Below are 19,596 nucleotides of genomic sequence, written 5' to 3' on the forward strand. Positions count from 1 at the left end.
TAAGGCCTCTGTGTCTCTATTCCATGTCCCAGTCCTCAAAGCTTTTATGCAATAACGCCCGAAATGGAAATCAGGTGGAATTAGCCTCATAATTGCCACCGTTTTCTTTCGGAAACAAAATTGGTTGTGGGACTTTGTGAGTTCTCTGCTTTTAGGAGGAAATAAACCCATAAAAGTCACTGCTAGGCCCTAGTGCCGGTTCAGGCCTGGAGGAGCTGAGCGTTAAGACTAAGTCCTTAGACAGCATTGACTTCTGATTTTTTTTTTTTTTTCAGTACGCGGGCCTCTCACTGTTGTGGCCTCTCCCGTTGCGGAGCACAGGCTCCGGACGCGCAGGGTCAGCGGCCATGGCTTACAGGCCCAGCCGCTCCGCGGCATGTGGGATCTTCCCAGACCAGGGCACGAACCCATGTCCCCTGCATCGGCAGGCGGACTCTCAACCACTGCGCCACCAGGGAAGCCCTGGTTTTGTTTTTAGTGGCTTCACTACCTTCCATCTGGTCATCTTTAATATTTAATATTTTGTCCCTTTTTCTAGCCAATCAGCTATATTAAGTCAAATACTAGAAACTGTATTTCCCTAAATCTTTTTGCACCTAGAAAAGGGCTTCTGCCTCAAATGTAATGATACAGATAATAACTAATGTCCTTTGATATGCAAAGCCAACTTTATACCTAATTGTGCATCATGGGCTGCTCAGGACTATATGTCATTTTCTAAAATGGACTTAAAACAAATGGGGTAAGTATGTGTTGTAGGGTGATAAGTGGAGGAAAATATGGAATTAAATTTTAGAGAAACTGGAATTAAAGAAATATCACTGTTTCTGCTGTTCAGTAGAAAAGATTTTATAGAGGAGGTGGGCTTTCGGAAGCAATGGAATGTAAAATTTTTGAGAGATTTGGTGTTCCAGACATGGTATGTGGACTGGGAAACAGGATAGTTTAAAACAATAGGCCTTGTGTGTTTTCACTGGAAGGTAGAGGCAGATTTACCATGAAGCTAATGACGCTCAAGCCTCAGAGCTCCATTTAATTTTACATTTGAAATCTGACCTTCTCTTAAAAAGAGTCCCTAGGGCTTCCCTGGTGGCGCAGCGGTTGGGGGTCCACCTGCTGATGCAGGGGACGCGGGTTCATGCCCCGGTCAGGGAAGATCCCGCATGCTGCGGAGCGGCTGGGCCCATGAGCCATGGCCGCCGAGCCTGCGCGTCCGGAGCCTGTGCTCTGCAACGGGAGAGGCCACAACAGTGAGAGGCCCGCGTACCGCAAAAAAAAAAAAAAAGAAAAAAGGAAATGCATGATGTTTATTCGTTCATTCACCCATTTATTCAACCAAAGTTAAATGGAGGGCCTCTTAGGTCTCAGACTGTGCTAGGCACTGGGAACTTGAAGAGGAAAGCAATGAAATCCTATCTCATGAAATCAATGGATAAGGCTAAAGTTGCATATAGTCAAAATGATCCTTAAACATCCCTCAAATGACCCATAGAGTATTATCTTAGGTCAGGGTCCCTGGAAGCAGAGCCTGAGATGAGGATTCTTGTGCAAGTAAGTGAGTGAAAGCATAGTCTCAGGTGAAAGAAACCCTTAAGGTAGTGGGAAACAGGGTAGGGCAGAGTTCAGCAAATATGTGAGCTCAACTGAACAGCTGTAGTGTAGCCTCAGCCTGATCCCAAAGGGAACTCCAGAGCACGAATGGCATCATAGATTTATACCCCCTTGAGGCCAAAGGACCAGCTTTTATATTCCCAATAGTCAGGCATTGGCTTTAGGCTGTCTCTGGAAATTAGGGTATAACCTCTTTGGTATTTCTGGATGAGGTGACTCTGATCAGATGAGGGCAAGTCTCAAAAGAAGGGTGCAGCTCTGAGTGATTAGCGGCCAAAACATAAAGCAGCTGAGGGTTGGATGCACCAGCCAAGTAAACGGAATCTCAAAGGGGCATCAGCAGCGGCTACTACACAGGATACATGTGCCCTGTTATCATTTGCTAATAAATACAACAGCGCAATTTATTTATTTTTCTCCAGTGGTGTGATAGACCACCATTTCTTGGGATGCACTGCAGATGAAGTATCGATACTTGGCTTATGTGCAGGGACCATGTTGTATGAAAAATCTGCATCTATCAGCACTAGACTCATATCCAGAATGGGGAGATGCTCACGCTGTGGGAGATGCTCCCACAGATCTGAGACTGACTGCTTTCCAGGAGGCTGACTCTGAGATGTCATTATATGAGATGTTCTTTGGGAAGTGCCCTGTCAACACTGCGGGAGGGAGGGCCGGAAGCAGGAGCGGGCAGAGGGAGAAGGGGAGCCACAATGCAGGCCCGCCCACAGCCGTGGCTGACCCCACCCCACGGGAAGCTCTGAAACTAAATGGCAGGTCAGAGCTGTCCTGCTTTGGGTCAGACGGCCAGGCGTTTATACCCCTGCATTGGGCCACCTAGGAAGGGAAGGCCCTGGGTGAGGGGTTTTTCTGCAGCTGAGACCGCCCTGAAGGGACAGCTGGAGGCTATTTGCCGGCTGCACCCCCTGCAGCTGGGCAGAGGGCCTTCCTGGAGTGGGGTTGGGGGCACACATCTCTGTCCATCCCCAACGGAGACAACTCGTGAGGCCAGTCTCGGGCTCACTCGGAGCACATATCACTGAATGGAACGGGCACAGGATGACCCCCCAGTGGTCCAGCTGTCTTCTCTTGAGGGGGAATGGGAGGATTGGCACATATGCTTGAAGAACCTGCAATTTAGTCAATGCTTTAGTATTTAATATAGATTCTGGACTCTCCTCACTTATAAGTGGATAATCTACAGATTTAGAGAACAAACTAGCGGTTACCAGTGGGGAGAGGTAAGGAGGGAGGGGCACTATAAGGTTGGGGGAAAAAAGGGTTATTATGGGATTACATGAAATCATGTACGTGAAACTTCTGAAAATTGCAAGGCACCATGGAATTTAAAGAATCTTTCATTCAATAAAAAAATTGAAAAAAAGAAATGGATAATATATCCTACTTTTTAACTTATTATACTTGTCAAGTCTTTTTTTCCCCTCATTTTTAGTTAATGACAGACATTGTGCTAAGTACCTTACATTCATTACCTTAGGTAATCCTTATAATAACATGATGCGTTAGGTACTATTATTATCCTCCATCTTATGGATGAGGAAACTCATCTAAGGGTTAGAGAGGTTAGAAAAAACTTGCTCACGGTGAAATTATATAGTCAGTGTTCAAACCAAAGTCTGTCTGACTCCAAAGCTCAAACCCTTAGCTGCTCTACCAAAGCCAGCTGTGAAACCTCTCACATTGCCCTTTTTTTAATAGATTTTTATTGGAGTATAATTGCTTCACAATACTGTGTTAGTTTCTGTTGCACAACAAAGCGAACCAACCGTATGCGTACACATGTCCCCATATCCCCTCCTTCTTGAGCCTCCCTCCCACCCTCCCTCTCCCACTCCTCTAGGTGGTCACAAAGCACCGAGCTGATCTCCCTGTGCTATGCTGCTACTTCCCACTAGCTAGCTATTTTACATTCCATAGTGTATATATGTCGATGCTACTCTCACTTCACCCCAGCTTCGCCCTCCCACCCCATGTCCTCAAGTCCATTTTCTATGTCTACCTCTTTATTCCTGATAAAGAAGATGTGGCACATATATACAATAGAATATTACTCAGCCATAAAAAGAAACGAAATTGAGTTATTTGTAGTGAGGTGGGTGGACCTAGAGTCTGTCATACAGAGTTAAGTACATCAGAAAGAGAAAAACAAATACCGTATGCTGACTCACATATATGGAATCACATTGCCCTTTGATGGACCTTTGCCAATTCATTCATCCATTCATTCAACGGTGCTTTACCGAGCATTTCTATGCCAAGCTCCGCTCTAGGTTGGTATTAGAGATTCAACAGAGCAGCCTATGAAAAGGAGTATATGTGCATGTGTCCTTGTGGGTCGTTCTTCCTGCATCTGTGTGTGTGTATGTGTGTGTGTGTGTGTGTGTGTGTGTGTGTGTGTAACAACTTCAAGAGATTAATGCAAATGTAAGGACCTTTGGATATTTCCTAGTAACTGAATTCACTGTGTTTAAACTTTTTAACAGGCTAAAAGAGACACTAAGCGGACGTCTGGAAAAGAAGTCACCATTAACGTCGCAGACAGCATCCGACAGGTGGACAGAAGTCGAAGAATCACAAAGAACTGCGTCAACTAGCAGAGTGTTCAGCCAGTTGAAGGGCAGAGGGACTTCTTTGGTGCCCTTCACATCCTGGACCCCATCACGGAACCTTGAAGACGTGGGTAGCCCTTGCTGTGTGGGAACGCTGCTGAGTGCCTTGGGAGACTGTCTTAGCCTGTTGGGACGTTCTCAGCCTCTATTTATCACGTAAATGTATTGGCAGAGTACTCCCATAGGGTAATACACTGCAAATGTATGTTCAGTTTGCCCCTTGCAACTGCTGCAGTGTGGTCTGATGGAAAAGTGGCGAGCAAAAGCACGGGCCAGTTTAGGAAACAGAAAAGTAGAAGGGGTAGGTTCCTGGCTGAAAGAGGCACAGTCGGTTCTGAGCTCTCCTGGCCATGGTCGTGCGCACTGTTTCAGGCAAGCTTATTCTTTCATTCTTCCTTTTTGAAATACCACCATCTTAAAGCTTACCGTGTTCACTTAAACGTTGGCTTTCACCCAACTCTAAACCCACGTGTATGAGGAATCAAGAAACAGGAAAACTCTCTGTTACCCTTGTTTCCTTAGCTCAGGATGAGGTGGATTCAGATCCAATTTTACACAAACTAACCCCACCAACATCCATGGTATGTCCCCAGGGAGGGCCTCTGTGATACAGTCACACCCATTTCTCTCTCATCTGCTTTCAGCATCCCTCCGGGCCAGGGTCCACGTCAGCCTCTGAACCATAGTATCACGGTAGTGGTCACCTCGGAGCCCTCAGGGTTCAGCAGACATTGCATTTTTCCAGCTTTCCACTTCCCTTTGCTTGTGTTCTTGAGTGTTTTTTCTCTCCAATAAGGCCATTTGCAGTTGTTAATCAAAGACCAGGCTCACAAGAGGGAGAAAATCTGGAACATGTTGGCTTCCCTTTGGCCTCTCTGCACAGCCCGGGACTGTGTCATTTGGTATCTGCAAAGGAATTGCTTTAAAATGTCAGTAACTAGTTGGTATGCGTTCACATGGACATTAGATCCACATGCACTGTGTTAGAAATCTGTAGCTGAGGCAGTAAAAAAAACAAAATTGGTAGGAATAAAATTTTCTAGCATTTCTTTAAACATGTTAAGGTGGAAGTATTTTCCTCCGAAGTAATGGAGCGTGATTTTTAAAGGACTGTCAACAAGCCTGGAATTAGGAAAGGTAGGACTAAAGTTGTACCGAATGATACCAATAAACTCCATGTTTAGCAGAAATAGGTAGTCTGATGGTGTGTATTTATCTGTCATAGTCCGGAGAAGGTTAAAAATTCAGATACTTGGCCTCTTTACCTGCCAACTCTGTTATTCCTCAAACACAAGTGGGCAATGTCCGACCCTTCCTTCCTTCCTTCCTTCCTTCCTTCCTTCCTTCCTTCCTTCCATGGATTGTATATTTATTCAGTAAACATTAAATGCCAACCCTGTGTCAGGCACCGTGCAGATGCTGAGAGATCTGGAGTCTGGCCAGTCACGGTTGTATATCCTGAATTTGACAGTGAACTTAATAACTAGGGGCCTGGCTTAGACGCTGGGGTATAGTGTATGGTGTGAATTGCTCTGCAGTGTAATCTTAATTTTATAGCCAGCATAGGTTTCTGTCCTAAACTCCAGATATGGGCATTCTCCTAATCACTGTCCAGGCCTTTACTGTGCACAAAACTACACTGTCCCAAACCTTTGTCATTTTGTGATTCTTTGAGAAAGGGCTTTTAGGGAACTTCATGTTCCGAAACTTTTAAATATAATAATAAAGCAAAACCTGTGACTTCCATGACCCCTCTGGTATGATTCAGCAGCAGCCACCCACTGCCAAAGTTTGGCATTGATCCTGCAAGTTCAAGGGCTTGCTGTCCCAGGGCACCTGCACTGTGTTTTTGTGCAGTGTTTCTTCACCCGTCACTAGCTAACCTCGTTCCTCTTTGCAACTTTGTTTTTGCATCACTTAACTGCAGCTCCTTGTTTGGAATTTATCAACTTGAGAGGGTGTCTCTGTCTTATATAGAAACAGTTTCTCACTTCTGGAGGAGAGGAGAATGAAGGGCATATATGATCTTCCCCTCTCCAGAACAATCTGGATTTCACCAAGACCAGAAGTTAAACCATGTTACTGGAAATTCATCTGGCAACTTCTTCATGTGTGTATGATACAGGAACCGATTCTTACCGTCCTATTAGCATAACACTTTCTATTGCAAAGTTTGTGTCAGTAAAGTCATCCATTTCAAACACATGGACAGTTACAGAGAATCTTTACTGGAATGTTAAATTTGTGTGTAGAGCTGGTTAGATTTTTTGTTTCTTTCAAACAAAGGGCTTTTAAGTTAAGTGATACCTGTGAATCCTCCAAAAAGCCTTGTGAAATAGGTAAGGGGAACACAATTAGCCCCCATTTACAGTTTAAAAAGTATTTATGGTCCACGGATCCAGAAAGGGCGGAGCAGGGATTCAAGTGAGGGAAGTTTGCTGGCACATCCAGTGCTTTTTCTACTGTATAATGAGGCCTTTCCCAGCAGGAAGGTCTGGCGTGGCTGGGAGATTCATTTGGAGGGGAATTGCCACGGAGGTGAGATTAAGCTGGGCACAAATCTAAGAGGGTGACAACAGTGACAAGAGAGGGCTGGTGAGCTCCTGGGGCATTTGGGTTTGGCCAGGCTCCCTTCTCCCTCCAGAGAGGGTGACCCTGACCTAGTGTGAGAGGCATCTTCGGTGAAGGTCAGAAAGAGGAGAGACTTTAGGATTCAGAGGAGATTGAAATTGCCCCCCTCAGAAGAGCTGCTAAGAGACGGAAGCCAGGGCAGCCACTTCTGCCAACACCCGAGCCCTCTCTGGGTGCCCAGGTGAAGGGCTGGACCTCCTCATCCTTTCCCGGCTGTCACCCCCACCCCAGTGATCCCACCCGACCCCCACCTCCCAGGCCACCTGAACACGCTGCTGCTTCCACTCCCTGTCTAAGCCCTGCTGTTTACGACCCTCACCAGCCCTGCTCACTGGCTGCCCCACATGCCACAGAAATGTATCCCATCCTTATTTGCTCCCCTAAGTAGGGTTCACAAAACTGTCAGCTCTGCTGAACCAGATGGCAGGCGTGCTTTGTTTGGCTGTTATGGTGTTAAAGCTTGAGAATGTCACAGAAAAGTCAGCTCTGGCAGAGACGCCTGGTTTAGAACTCCAGTATCCATTCTCCTCTTCCTCCTGCCCATTTAGAATAAAGATTATACTTTCTAGCTTCCTTTAAAGTTAGGAGTAGCTACATTATTAAGTTCTGGCCAATGAAATGAGTGATGCTTGGAAGATTCCAGGAAGTCTCCTTATAAAAGAATGATCAGGCCCTTTCTTCCCCTTTTTCCCTCCTGCTTCCTGGAATGAGGAGGTAATGGCTGGAGTCACAGCAGTCCCCAGGATCATGAGGTAACCTTGGAAATGGAAGACATGCCATGCTGAGCAACAAGTTAGAAGAAGCCCGGATCCCTGATTCCACTGAGTCTCCATGAGCCCAGGACCATACACCCCAGACCTCTTTTTGTGAGAGAGAAATATACTTCTACCTCATTTAAGCTGCTTTTTCAGGTCATTACTCACAGCCAAACCTAATTCGAATTAATATACAAACTTTATCTTCTTTTGAAAACTTGGAAGATCTTTCATCCTTGGGCCCTTGTCGTCACTCGCATACAGTAAGCCAGAGCTGATAAGGTTGTGTTAGCTGAAGTTGGGGGTCTCCAGCTCATGAGGGCCCCCACCACTCACTGTGGCCGGCACACGGCAGCCTTCCCATTTGTTACCTGCTGGAGCCCTGAGACATTTGTGTTTGCAACCCCTGCTCCAAACTGTGTTCCCAATATATTGTTTTCATGTTCTTTTTAGGAGTCATCAAAATATAGAAGGTCCTTTTACCCCATTCCACATTCTGGAAAGTCAATCTCAGGAGAATTTTATGTGCAGGCAAACTACAAACATGATTTAATGGTTAACATTCTATATTCACTTCCCCTTTCACTTACTCCATACGTATTTACCAAGAAGTTTAATGTGTCAGAACGTGGGATATGGTGAGGAATAAAATAGACTTGTACCCTGCCCTCGTGGAGCTGGTGTTCTAGTGGAGAAAACAGACAATAACGACATAAGGAAAGAAATTATTACGATAATTTAAGGTGGTGATGAATGCTGAAAAATAATGTTAACAGGAGAATGGATTGGAGGGAGGCAGGAATGGAAGCAGGGACCATTTAGGAGGCCACTGCAGCAGCCCTGGGGGGAGATATATAAAGAACAGAATAATGGTTGTGAAGATGGGTAGAAGTGGATGGATGCTGAGTACATTTTGGAAATAGAAACATTAAGATTTGCTCATGGTTGTAGGAAATGAAGAGAAGGGACAAACCAATGTGATTCCTAAGTTTTTTTTTTTTTTTGATCATCAGGGTTCTTGGTAAGATAGTATAAGACGAAGTGAAAAAACTTGTTCAGGTTTTTTGACAGGGCGGGTGGCTCTCTCAGCTGGGCCATGTTTACCAGCCTGCCTTGCTGTAAGTTCCTAAACTACTTCAGCAATATTTAATTTTCCTTAAATTACTTCAAATTGTTCCTTAAAACCATCCCTGTTGGAAGACCATAAAAGCCAGCATCAGAAGGGATGTATACTTAATTCTCTTGGGAATATGGAACAGTGAAACGGTCCTGACACTATCAGACAATGGATCACCCAGATTGCAACCCAGCAGAGAGCTAAGTCTGGGCACGTATTGCCAGAGCGAGCGTCGCAGTTTTAATTTCTTAACTAGACCTTCTCCAGGTAGGACTTCATGTTAAAAGGAAAAGGGGTAAATAATATTGCCCTTTCTGATCCAAATAGCCGTTTTCATAACATCGCCGTGTGCCAGGGAGCTGGCTGAATCTGTTCGCTTTTTAAATTTTATTATCCAGAGAAAGTCTCCCTCTGTTCTAATAGATAAATCAACCATGGGATGGCCTCTGAAACAAGGGGCTGCAGCCAGCCAGCCAGGAAAAGCAGAGAAGACAGGCTTCAGGTGCAGGAGACAAATCCTAACCTGGCATCCAACACCTTTGTGCCCTGGGGCAAATGGTGGAGCCTCTCAGGGGAAATAATCGCATCTTTCTGAGAGTGTGTTGTGAGGATTAAGTGAGATAACACATGTAGATAACATACTGTGCCACATAATAATCACCGCCCTGTGCCAGGTACTGTGCTTGGTGTGTCACACGACTTGTAATCAATAAAGCTGTCCCGCCACATGAGCCTTGTTAGCTCCCCTTTACAGATAAAAGGAATGGAGACTAGAAGGTCAAAGGCTATGCAGCTACTAAACAGCAGAGCTGGGATGTGAACCTATGTCTGCCTGTCTGGGAAAACCCCTGCTCTGGCCACTGCACCATGAGTAAGTACCTAGAATGTGTTAATCTTCTTCCTGTCATGATGGATGGCAAGTGACTTCACAGCTCTTTTTATAGCATTGGTGTCTCAGCACCACCAAGTTGTCCTTGTTAATGCCAGGATCAATGACAGCACCCTGGATACAAATCTGTGAAATTTCATCATTGTTTCTTTTAAACTTTTTTCTTAACAGCAGCAAAGGCAGTAGCCATCTTTTGGTTGTGCTACAATATTAAAATTCCTCTGAAGGTAATACTAGTAAATTTGGGGGTCTTTCTAAAACGTATTGCAAACCTAAGTATTATAGATCTATCATAGTAATCACTCCTTCCTCTTTGTTCTAGAATAGGAAGATGAAGCCCTGGGCTAGCTGGGTCCCCCAGGAGAAAGGGCAGCACTGTGTCTTATAGAAAGGGATGAAATGGAATAGAATTAGTTTCTAGTGGGAAAAAAATTTAGCAGGTGGAAAGAATGATGATTGCTTAGCACTGACGGTTTGCAATACGGCTGCACATTGGAATCACCTGGGAAGCTTTAACGACTATTCAGGCCTGTTCCCTCCCCCCAGAGATTCTGATTTAATTGGTCTAGGGTGCAACCTGTATATTAAGACGTTTCAAAACTCCCAAGAGGGTTCAAATGCGCATTTAGGATTTAGAACCAGTGCCTTAGCAGATCACAGACAGAATTAGTGTCTCCAAAACTCTCTGAGAGGGTCTTAAATCAGACTCCCCGGTTTGGATCCTGGTTTCACCGCTGACTAGGTTTATGACCTTGGGTAAGTCATTTAAGCTCTTCATGTTCCTGTTTGCCTGTTTATAAAATGAAGCTAAGAGTATCTCATGGTGTTACTGACCAGGGTTCTTGGCCTCCTTAAACAATAGAAATTGATAAGAGACCAGACAAGAAATTCAGGCAAGGCTTTACTGCTTCAGCAGGGTGGAGCCAGAACAAGTAACAGGTTCCCCTGCTTCCTCCCTGAAGTGGGGGGGGGGGGGGGGCGGGTAGCTGGTCTCTTAAATGGGGTGAGGATGGGGGCTGGTTGGTTGGTCGGCAGGAGGGGCAGCTTAGGTGGTCTGCCCACCCCCTCCTTGGTGGTGCTGTGTGCAGGGTGCATACACAGTCCCCTGCTTTTGCTCCCAGCTCCTCAGAAGTGGTAGTCAAGTCTTTGGTCTTTTTGTATCTTGTTGTTCATAATTTGTCCCAACTGAGCATGCACACAGTTATTTTTAGTCCTTTATAGTTTCTCTGTATTTTGTTGCTCCAGCAGATGTTTGTTCAGGTGCAAGCACTGCAGCAAATGGTCCCAGGTCCCAGCCTGTCTCAGTGATAGCAGGAGGATTTAGTAAGGATGTATTGATACATGTAAAGCTCTTAGCACAGTGCCCAGCATATGAGGATAAACACAAGGTTGTTTATTATTGTTGAACTGTTATCCAGCCCTGAAAATTCCAGGACATGGGCAAGGCCTGACATATAAAATTCAGCTCTTAAAGGTAAATGTACCAGAGAGCTGGCTCCTTACTTAAGTACTTTGTTTCTTCTCATGCACCATAAATGTACCTTTTTCCCAAGTAAATACTTCTTTTTTATTTTTTTTATTTTTGGCTGTGTTGGGTCTTCGTTTCTGTGCGGGGGCTTTCTCTAGTTGTGGCAAGCGGGGGCCACTCTTCATGATGCGCGGTGCACGGGCCTCTCACTGTCGTGGCCTCTCGTTGCGGAGCACAGGCTCCAGACGCGCAGGCTCAGTAGTTGTGGCTCACGGACCTAGTTGCGCCGCGGCATGTGGGATCTTCCCCGACCAGGGCTCGAACCCGTGTCCCCTGCACTGGCAGGCAGATTCTCAACCACTGCGCCACCAGGGAAGCCCAAGATAAGTACTTCTTATCCAATACAAAATGTACCTTGGGCATCATGAGATGAAGACAGCAACCGTCTTCAAGAAATCTTTCCAAGGAGCCTGTGCTTTACTCTGGGCAGAAGAACTGACCCAGGATAATGCAGAGGAAGAAAGCTTGCTTAGTTTTGGGTTCTGGAAACTTTATGCTGTCCCTTTAAACTTGTCTGAGCTTTCATTGGTAAGTTCTCCGGAGGGTAGTCGTCCCCAGATTGGTAACTAGCAAGTGAGACATGATTTTAGATGTAAAGGAATACCGTGTGAGGAGTGGTACAGCCATGGATTTGGGGTTTCCACAGTTTTCCTTGGCACTAATAATGTCCAGCCACTGGCATCAAATATGCGATGCTGTTCTCTAGGAAGACAGAATGCCCCATTCCAGCATATTGGAAAAGCTGGCAACACCCCTGCAGATCCTGTGCAGACCTGTTTGGTTCTGTCCTTAAGACATCCCAGCTTTCTCCCTGGCTGTCACAACCAGGAAAGATTCAACTAAATATGTATATTCAAATATATCACTTGAACGAGCACAGAAAATTAATCCTTTAAAAGAAAAGATCCTTCTAAAACAGCTTTGAGAACTCTAAAAGAAGAATAGGGACAGTTCACCTACTACTTCTTGAGCAAAATCAAGGCTAACTTTTTTTTTTTGGAATTTTATTTTTTTATACAGCAGGTTCTTATTAGTTATCGATTTTATACGTATTAGCGAATATATGTCAATCCCAATCTCCCAGTTCATCACACCACCACCACCACCACCACCACCACTGCTTTTCCCCCTTGGTGTCCATACATTTGTTCTCTACATCTGGGTCTCTATTTCTGCCCTGCAAACCGGTTCATCTGTACCATTTTTCTAGATTCCACATATATGCGTTAATATACATAGTTGTTTTTCTCTTTCTGACTTACTTCACTCTGTATGACAGTCTCTAGGTCCATCCACGTCTCTACAAATGACCCAATTTCGTTCCTTTTTATGGCTAATATTCCATTCTATATATGTACCAAATCTTTTTTATACATTTGTCTGTCGATGGGCATTTAGGTTGCTTCCACAACCTGGCTATTGTAAATAGTGCTGCAATTAATATTGGGGTGCATGTGTCTTTTGGAATTATGGTTTTCTTTGGGTATATGCCCAGTAGTGGGATTGCTGGGTCATATGGTAATTCTATTTTTAGTTTTTTAAGGAACCTCCACACTGTTCTCCATAGCAGCTGTATCAATTTACATTCCCACCAACAGTGCAAGAGGGTTCCCTTTTCTCTACGCCCTCTCCAGCATTTATTGTTTGTAGATTTTCTGATGATGCCCATTCTAACCAGTGTGAGGTGATACTTCACTGCAGTTTTGATTTGATTTTCTCTAATAATTAGTGATGTTGAGAAGCTTTTCATGTGCCTCTTGGCCATCTGTGTGTCGTCTTTGCAGAAATGTCTATTTAGATCTGCCCATTTTTGGATTGGGTTGTTTGTTTTTTTAATATTGAGCTACATGGGCTGTTTATATATTTTGGAGATTAATCCTTTGTCCATTGATTCGTTTGCAAATATTTTCTCCCATTCTGAGGGTTGTCTTTTCGTCTGGTTTATGGTTTCCTTTGCCGTGCAAAGGCTTTTAAGTTTCATTAGTTCCCATTTGTTTATTTTTGTTTTTATTTCCATTACTCTAGGAGGTGGGTCAAAAAAGATCTTGCTGTGGTTTATGTCAAATAGTGTTCTTCCTATGTTTTCCTCAAAGAGTTTTATAGTGTTTGGCGTTACATTTAGGTCTTTAATCCATTTTGAGTTTATTTTTGTGTATGGTGTTAGGGAGTGTTCTAATTTCATTCTTTTACATGTAGCTGTCCAGTTTTCCCAGCACCACTTATTGAAGAGACTGTCTTTTCTCCATTGTATATCCTTGCCTCCTTTGTCATAGATTAGTTGACCATAGGTGCGTGGGTTTATCTCTGGGCTTTCTATCTTATTCCATTGATCTATGTTTCTGTTTTTTGTGCCAGTATCATATTGTCTTGATTACTGTAGCTTTGTAGTATAGTCTGAAGTCAGGGAGTCTGATTCCTCCAGCTCCATTGTTTTCCCTCAAGATTGCTTTGGCTATTCGGGGTCTTTTGTGTCTCCATACAAATTTTAAGACATTTTGTTCTAGTTCTGTAAAAAATGCCATTGGTAATTTGATAGGGATTGCACTGGATCTGTAGATTGCTTTGGGTAGTATACTCATTTTCACAATATTGATTCTTCCAAACCAACAACATGGTATATCTCTCAATCTGTTTGTGTCAGCTTTGATTTCTTTCATCAGTGTCTTATAGTTTTCTGAATACAGGTCTTTTACCTCCTTTGGTTGGTTTATTCCTAGGTATTCTTTTTGTTCCAGTGGTGAATGGGATTGTTTCCTTAATATCTCTTTCTGATCTTTTGTTGTTAGTGTATAGGAATGCAAGAGATTTCTGTACATTAATTTTGTATCCTGTAGCTTTACCAGATTCACTGCTTAGCTTTAGTAGTTTTCTGGTACTATTTTTAGGATTATCTATTGTATAGTATCATGTCATCTGCAATCAGTGACAGTATTACTTCTTCTTTTCCAATTTGTATTCCTTTTATTTCTTTTTCTTGTCTGATCGCTGTGGCTAGGACTTCCAAAACTATGTTGAATAATAGTGGCAAGAGTGGACATCCTTGTTTCATTGCTGATCTTAGAGGAAATGGTTTCAGTTTTTCACCATTGAGAATGATGTTTTCTGTGGGTTTGTCATATATGGCCTGTATTATGTTGAGGTAGGTTCCCTCTATGCCCACTTTCTGGAGAGTCTTTATCATAACTGGGTGTTGGATTTTGTCAAAAGCTTTTTCTGCATCTATTGAGACGATTATATGGTTTTTATTCTTCAGTTAATATGGTGTATCCCGTTGATTGATTTACATATACTGAAGAATCCTTGCATCCCTGGGATAAATCCCACTTGATCATGGTGTATGATCCTTTTAATGTGTTGTTGGATTCTGCTTGCTAGTATTTTGTTGAGGATTTTTGCATCTATATTCATCAGTGATATTGGTCTGTAATTTTCTATTTTTGTAGTATCTTTGTCTGGTTTTGGTATCAGGGTGATGGTAGCCTCGTAGAATGTGTTTGGGAGTGTTCCTTCCTCTGCAGTTATTTTGGAAGAGTTTGAGAAGGATGGGTGTTAGTTCTTCTCTAAATCTTTGATAGCATTCACCTGTGAAGCCATCTGGTCCCGGACTTTTGTTTGTTGGAAGATTTTTAATCACAGTTTCAATTTCATTCCTTGTGATTGCTCTGTTCATGTTTTCTATTTCTTCCTGGTTCAGTCTTGGAAGGTTATACCTTTGTAAGAATTTTTCCATTTCTTCCAGGTTGTACATTTTGTTGGCATAGAGCTGCTTGTAGTAGTCTCTTATGATGCTTTGTATGTCTGCAGTGTCCATTGTAACTTCTCCTTTTTCATTTCTAATTTTATTGACTTGAGTCCTCTCCCTCTTTTTCTTGATGAGTCTGGCTAAAGGTTTATAAATTTTGTTTATCTTCTCAAAGAACCCGCTTTTAGTTTTATCGATCTTTGCTATTATTTTCTTTGTTTCTATTTCATTTATTTCTGCTCTGATCGTTACGATTTCTTTCCTTCTACTAACTTTAGGTTTTGTTTGTTCTTCTTTCTCAAGTTCCTTTAGGTGTAAGGTTAGATTGTTTATTTGAGATTTTTCTTGTTTCTTGAGGTAGGATTGTATTGCTATAAACTTCCCTCTGAGAACTGTTTTGCTGCAACCCATAGGTTTTGGATCATCGTATTTTCATTGTCATTTGTCTCTAGGTATGTTTTTATTTCCTCTTTGATTTCTTCAGTGATCTCTTGGTTATTCAGTAACGTATTGTTTAGCCTCCACGTGTTTGTGTTTTTTACGTTTTTTTCCCTGTAATTCATTTCTAATCTCATAGCACTGTGGTCAGAAAAGATGCTTGATATGATTTCAGTTTTCTTAAATCTACTGAGGATTGATTTGTGACCCAAGATTTCCAGGATGTGATCTATCCTGGAAAATGTTCCATGTGCACTCGGGAAGAAAGTGTAATCTGCTGTTTTCGGATGGAATGTCCTATAAATATCAATTAACTCTATCTGGTCTATTGGGTCATTTGAGCTTATATTTCCTTATTAATTTTCTGTCTGGATAATCTGTCCATTGGTGTATGTGGGGAGTTAAAGTCCCCCACTATTACTGTGTTACTGTCGATTTCCTCTTTTATACCTGTTAGCATTTGCCTTATGTATTGAGGTGCTCCTATGTTGCATGCGTATATATTTATAATTGTTATGTCTTCTTCTTGGATTGATCCCTTGATCATTATGTAGTGTCCTTCCTTGTGTCTTGTAACATTCTTTATTTTAAAGTCTATTTTATCTGAAATGAGTATTGCTACTCCAGGTTTCTTTTGATTTCCATTTGCATGGAATATCTTTCTCCATCCCCTCACTTTCAGTCTGTATGTGTCCCTAGGTCTGAAGTGGGTCTCTTGTAGACAGCATATATACGGGTCTTATTTTTGTATCCGTTCAGTGAGCCTGTGTCTTTTGGTTGGAGCATTTAATCCATTAACATTTAAGGTGATTATTGATATGTATGTTCCTATTACCATTTTCTTAATTGTTTGGGGTTTGCTTTTGTAGGTCCTTTTCTTCTCTTGTGTTTCCCACTTAGAGAAGTTCCTTTAGCATTTGTTGTAGAGCTGGTTTGGTGATGCTGAATTCCCTTAGATTTTGTTTGTCTGTAAAGCTTTTGATTTCTCCATCGAATCTGAATGAGATCCTTTCTGGGTTGAGTAATCTTGGTTGTAGGTTCTTCCCTTTCATCACTTTAAATATATCGTGCCACTCCCTTCTGGCTTGTAGAGTTTCTGCTGAGAAATCAGCAGAAATCTGCTGTTAACCTTATGGGAGTTCCCTTGTATGTTATTTGTCATTTTTTCCTTGTTGCTTTTAATCATTTGTCTTTGTCTTTAATTATTGTCAATTTGATTACTATGTGTCTTGGCATGTTTATCCTTGGGTTTGTCCTGCCCGAACTCTCTGCACTTCCTGGACTTGGGTGGCTATTTCCTTTCGCATGTTAGGGAAGTTTTCAGCTCTAGTCTCTTCAAATATTTTCTCCGGTCCTTTCTCTCTCTCTTCTCCTTCTGGGACTCCTGTAATGCGAATTTTGGTGTGTTTAATGTTTAACCCAGAGGTCTCTTAGGCTGTCTTCATTTCTTCTCATTCTTTTTTCTTTAGTCTGTTCTGTGGCAGTGAATTCCACCATTCTGTCTTCCAGCTCACTTATCCGTTCTTCTGCCTCAGTTATTCTGCTATTGATTCCTTCTAGTGTATTTTTCATTTCAGTTATTGTATTGTTCATCTCTGTTTGTTCTTTAATTCTTCTAGGTGTTTGTTCTTTAATTCTTCTAGGTCTTTATTAAACATTTCTTGCATCTTCTCGATCTTTGCCTCCATTCTTTTTCTGAGGTCCTGGATCATCTTCACTCCCATTATTCTGAATTCTTTTTATGGAAGGTTGCCTATCTCCACTTCATTTAGTTGTTTTTCTGGGATTTTTATCTTGTTCCTTCACCGGGTACATAGTCCTCTGCCTTTCATTTTGTCTCAAGGTTAAAACATGGGAATGCCTCTGGACAAAGCAGATAGAGTGGGTGAAACTCTGGTAACCCTACATTTACTATTCAAGCCTTGATCACATTTAACAGCCTCAGGTCAAGGGCCTGGGAGACAGACAGACCCAGGCTGAGCTCCAGGCTGGGCTGCTTGTCGTTGTAAGCAGCACAGTGGGTAGCACAGCTCCTGGGACATGATTACAATATGGCGTTCCTTTAAAATGTATCCTAAATGGGAAGGTTTTCTCCTGCCACTTCCAGCAGTCCTAAGACTTTTGTGAGCACTCTTAGGTAAGAGAAAAGCCTATAGTCACTGAAGATTGTAAAGTTGGTCTCAATTCAGAAATCAGAATGGCAAGTCCTACAAAGGTATCAACAAGTCAGTCTGCACTCAGAGATTTCTCCTCACCTTCCCCCTTGCTAGGGCCTGCAGGAAGTGGCCAACCTGCTGTAGGGGAGGGGTTCTGATCAGCTCACATCACTTCCCTGCTCACTCCCCTATTTCAGAATTTGCCAAATAATAAGGGGAAAGGAATCGAGAGTTCTTGACAGTTAAAAGCTTGCTTTAGTTGTCAGGGTCTTCTGACACTGTAAATTCTTATTTGTTTCCTTGTTGTTGTTCTTGCCTGAAAACTTTTCTCTGTCCTCATAAACTCCCTTGCTGGGCCTCTCTAACTGCCACTCCTGTGCTGGGGGCTGTGTGGCTGCTGTTCCCCACTCTGCCTCTGGTTCCAGGGGTCCACTCCATAGACTCCCTCTGTTGCAGCCCATCACCCTCCCAAGCTGTCCTCTTGAGCAGGAGTCCAAAGGGCTCCAGGCCAGCTCTCGCTCCCCAGGCAGAATCTGTCCCGGTACAGGATGTGTGGTCAGAGCGGGCCTCTCTACTGACGGAACGTTTGAGCTGATATCAGAGTGACAAGAGGGAGCCAGCTGCATGGAGATCAGGGCAGAGAGGAGTCCAGGCAAAGTCAAGGACACGTGCAAAGGCTCTGAGTGTGGTTGAGGATTGGGAAAGGCCAGGGTGGCTTGAGCTGAGGGAGGGAGGTGAGATGGGACAGCAAGGCCGAGGCTGGGTTGGCAAAGCCTCCTGGGCTGTAGCAAGGAATTGGTGGGGTGTGTGTGTGTTATTTTTTAAAGGTCCCTCTGATTACTGATTTGAGAAGTAGATGGATTTGGATACACTTTAGAGGTTAAGCCCTCAAATTTTGATTTTGGGCCTAGAATTGGGCCAGAGAACAAGTGAGGAAATCAAAGATGATTCTTAGATTTGGGGTTAGAGCAATTGACTGGTTGATGGTATCATTTATTGAGAAAGAGAAGATAGAGGGAAGAACAGGCTTGGGAGAGAAATGAAGAGTTTGTTTGGGGACTGAAGTGTTCAGTGCTCATTAGACATCGAGTTGATATTGTCAGAAAGGCAGCTGGATGTTCAAGTCTGTGGCTTGAGGGTAGGAGAGCATGGTCAGGCCTGGAGATACAAATTTTGGAGTAATCGGCTCCAACGTGTGGGGTTTTTTTTCACACCACCAAACAGTTCTCCCATGCCAGCTGGGTGTCCTACAATTCAACTCAATTCTGACACTATCTACTTGGAGATAGTGTCTTCACCACTTCAGAGGCCAACCGGAAGTCCAGGTTGTCACCTGTGCTTCTAACAGATCTGCTGTAGATCAGAGGTTACACCCCCTCCTTGGGTTCAATTAATTTGCTAGAACAGCTCACAGAACTCAGAGAAACATTTTACTTACTGGATTACTGGTTTATTATAAAAGGATATAATTCAGGAACAGCCAGATTGAAGAGATGCATAGGGCAAGGTAAGGGGAAAGGGTTTGGAGTTTCCACGCCCTCTACAAGCTTGCTGCTCCCCCCAAACCTCCATGTGTTCACCTACCCAGAAGCTCTCTGTAACCCCATCCTTTGGGTTTTTATGGAAGCTTCATCACACAGGCATGATTGATTAAAATCATTGGCCATTGGTGATTGAACTCAATCTCCAGCCCCTCTCTCTTCACAGTAGATCTAGGGGTGAGACTGAAAGCCCCTCCCTCTAATCACATGGTTGTTTCCTCTGGCAACCAGCTCCCATCCTTAGGAGTGGTCCATGTCATCTCATTATCATAAAAAAAGACAGCTTCATTGCTCTCATCACTTAGGAAATTTTGAGGGTTTTATGGAGCTCTGGGCCAGGAATGGGGATGAAGATCAAATATGTATTTATTGTTATAGATCACAATATTGTGTTGGCAATACGTGGCATTTAAACTGGATAAGCTCACCTTGGGAGATAATCTGCAAAGATAAGCCCTTCCCCTTATTTTTTTTTTTTTATATTTATTCACTTAACCAAAGTGACAGTAAACGATTTCAAAGGCAAGTGCAGAAAGTCACTGGTAAAGAAACTTC

At 43.2% G+C, this 19,596-nt stretch overlaps 1 protein-coding gene across 2 annotated transcripts in view; it reads left to right on the forward strand.

The window, feature by feature from the left end:
* BAALC (BAALC binder of MAP3K1 and KLF4) overlaps positions 1-5,978 on the forward strand; it is an 88,488-nt gene extending 82,510 nt beyond the window's left edge. Inside the window, exon 3 of one of the 2 annotated variants that reach the window (XM_060035225.1) lies at positions 4,119-5,978. In XM_060035225.1, coding sequence (XP_059891208.1) covers positions 4,119-4,229 — 111 coding nt within the window. In that variant the 3' untranslated portion in view covers positions 4,230-5,978. The remainder of the gene's footprint in view (positions 1-4,118) is intronic. The other variant, XM_060035226.1, reaches the window with a different exon arrangement.
* Positions 5,979-19,596: the final 13,618 nt, after the last annotated feature.

This window comes from Delphinus delphis, chromosome 17 (assembly GCF_949987515.2).
Source record: "Delphinus delphis chromosome 17, mDelDel1.2, whole genome shotgun sequence".
Lineage (NCBI taxonomy): Eukaryota > Metazoa > Chordata > Mammalia > Artiodactyla > Delphinidae > Delphinus > Delphinus delphis.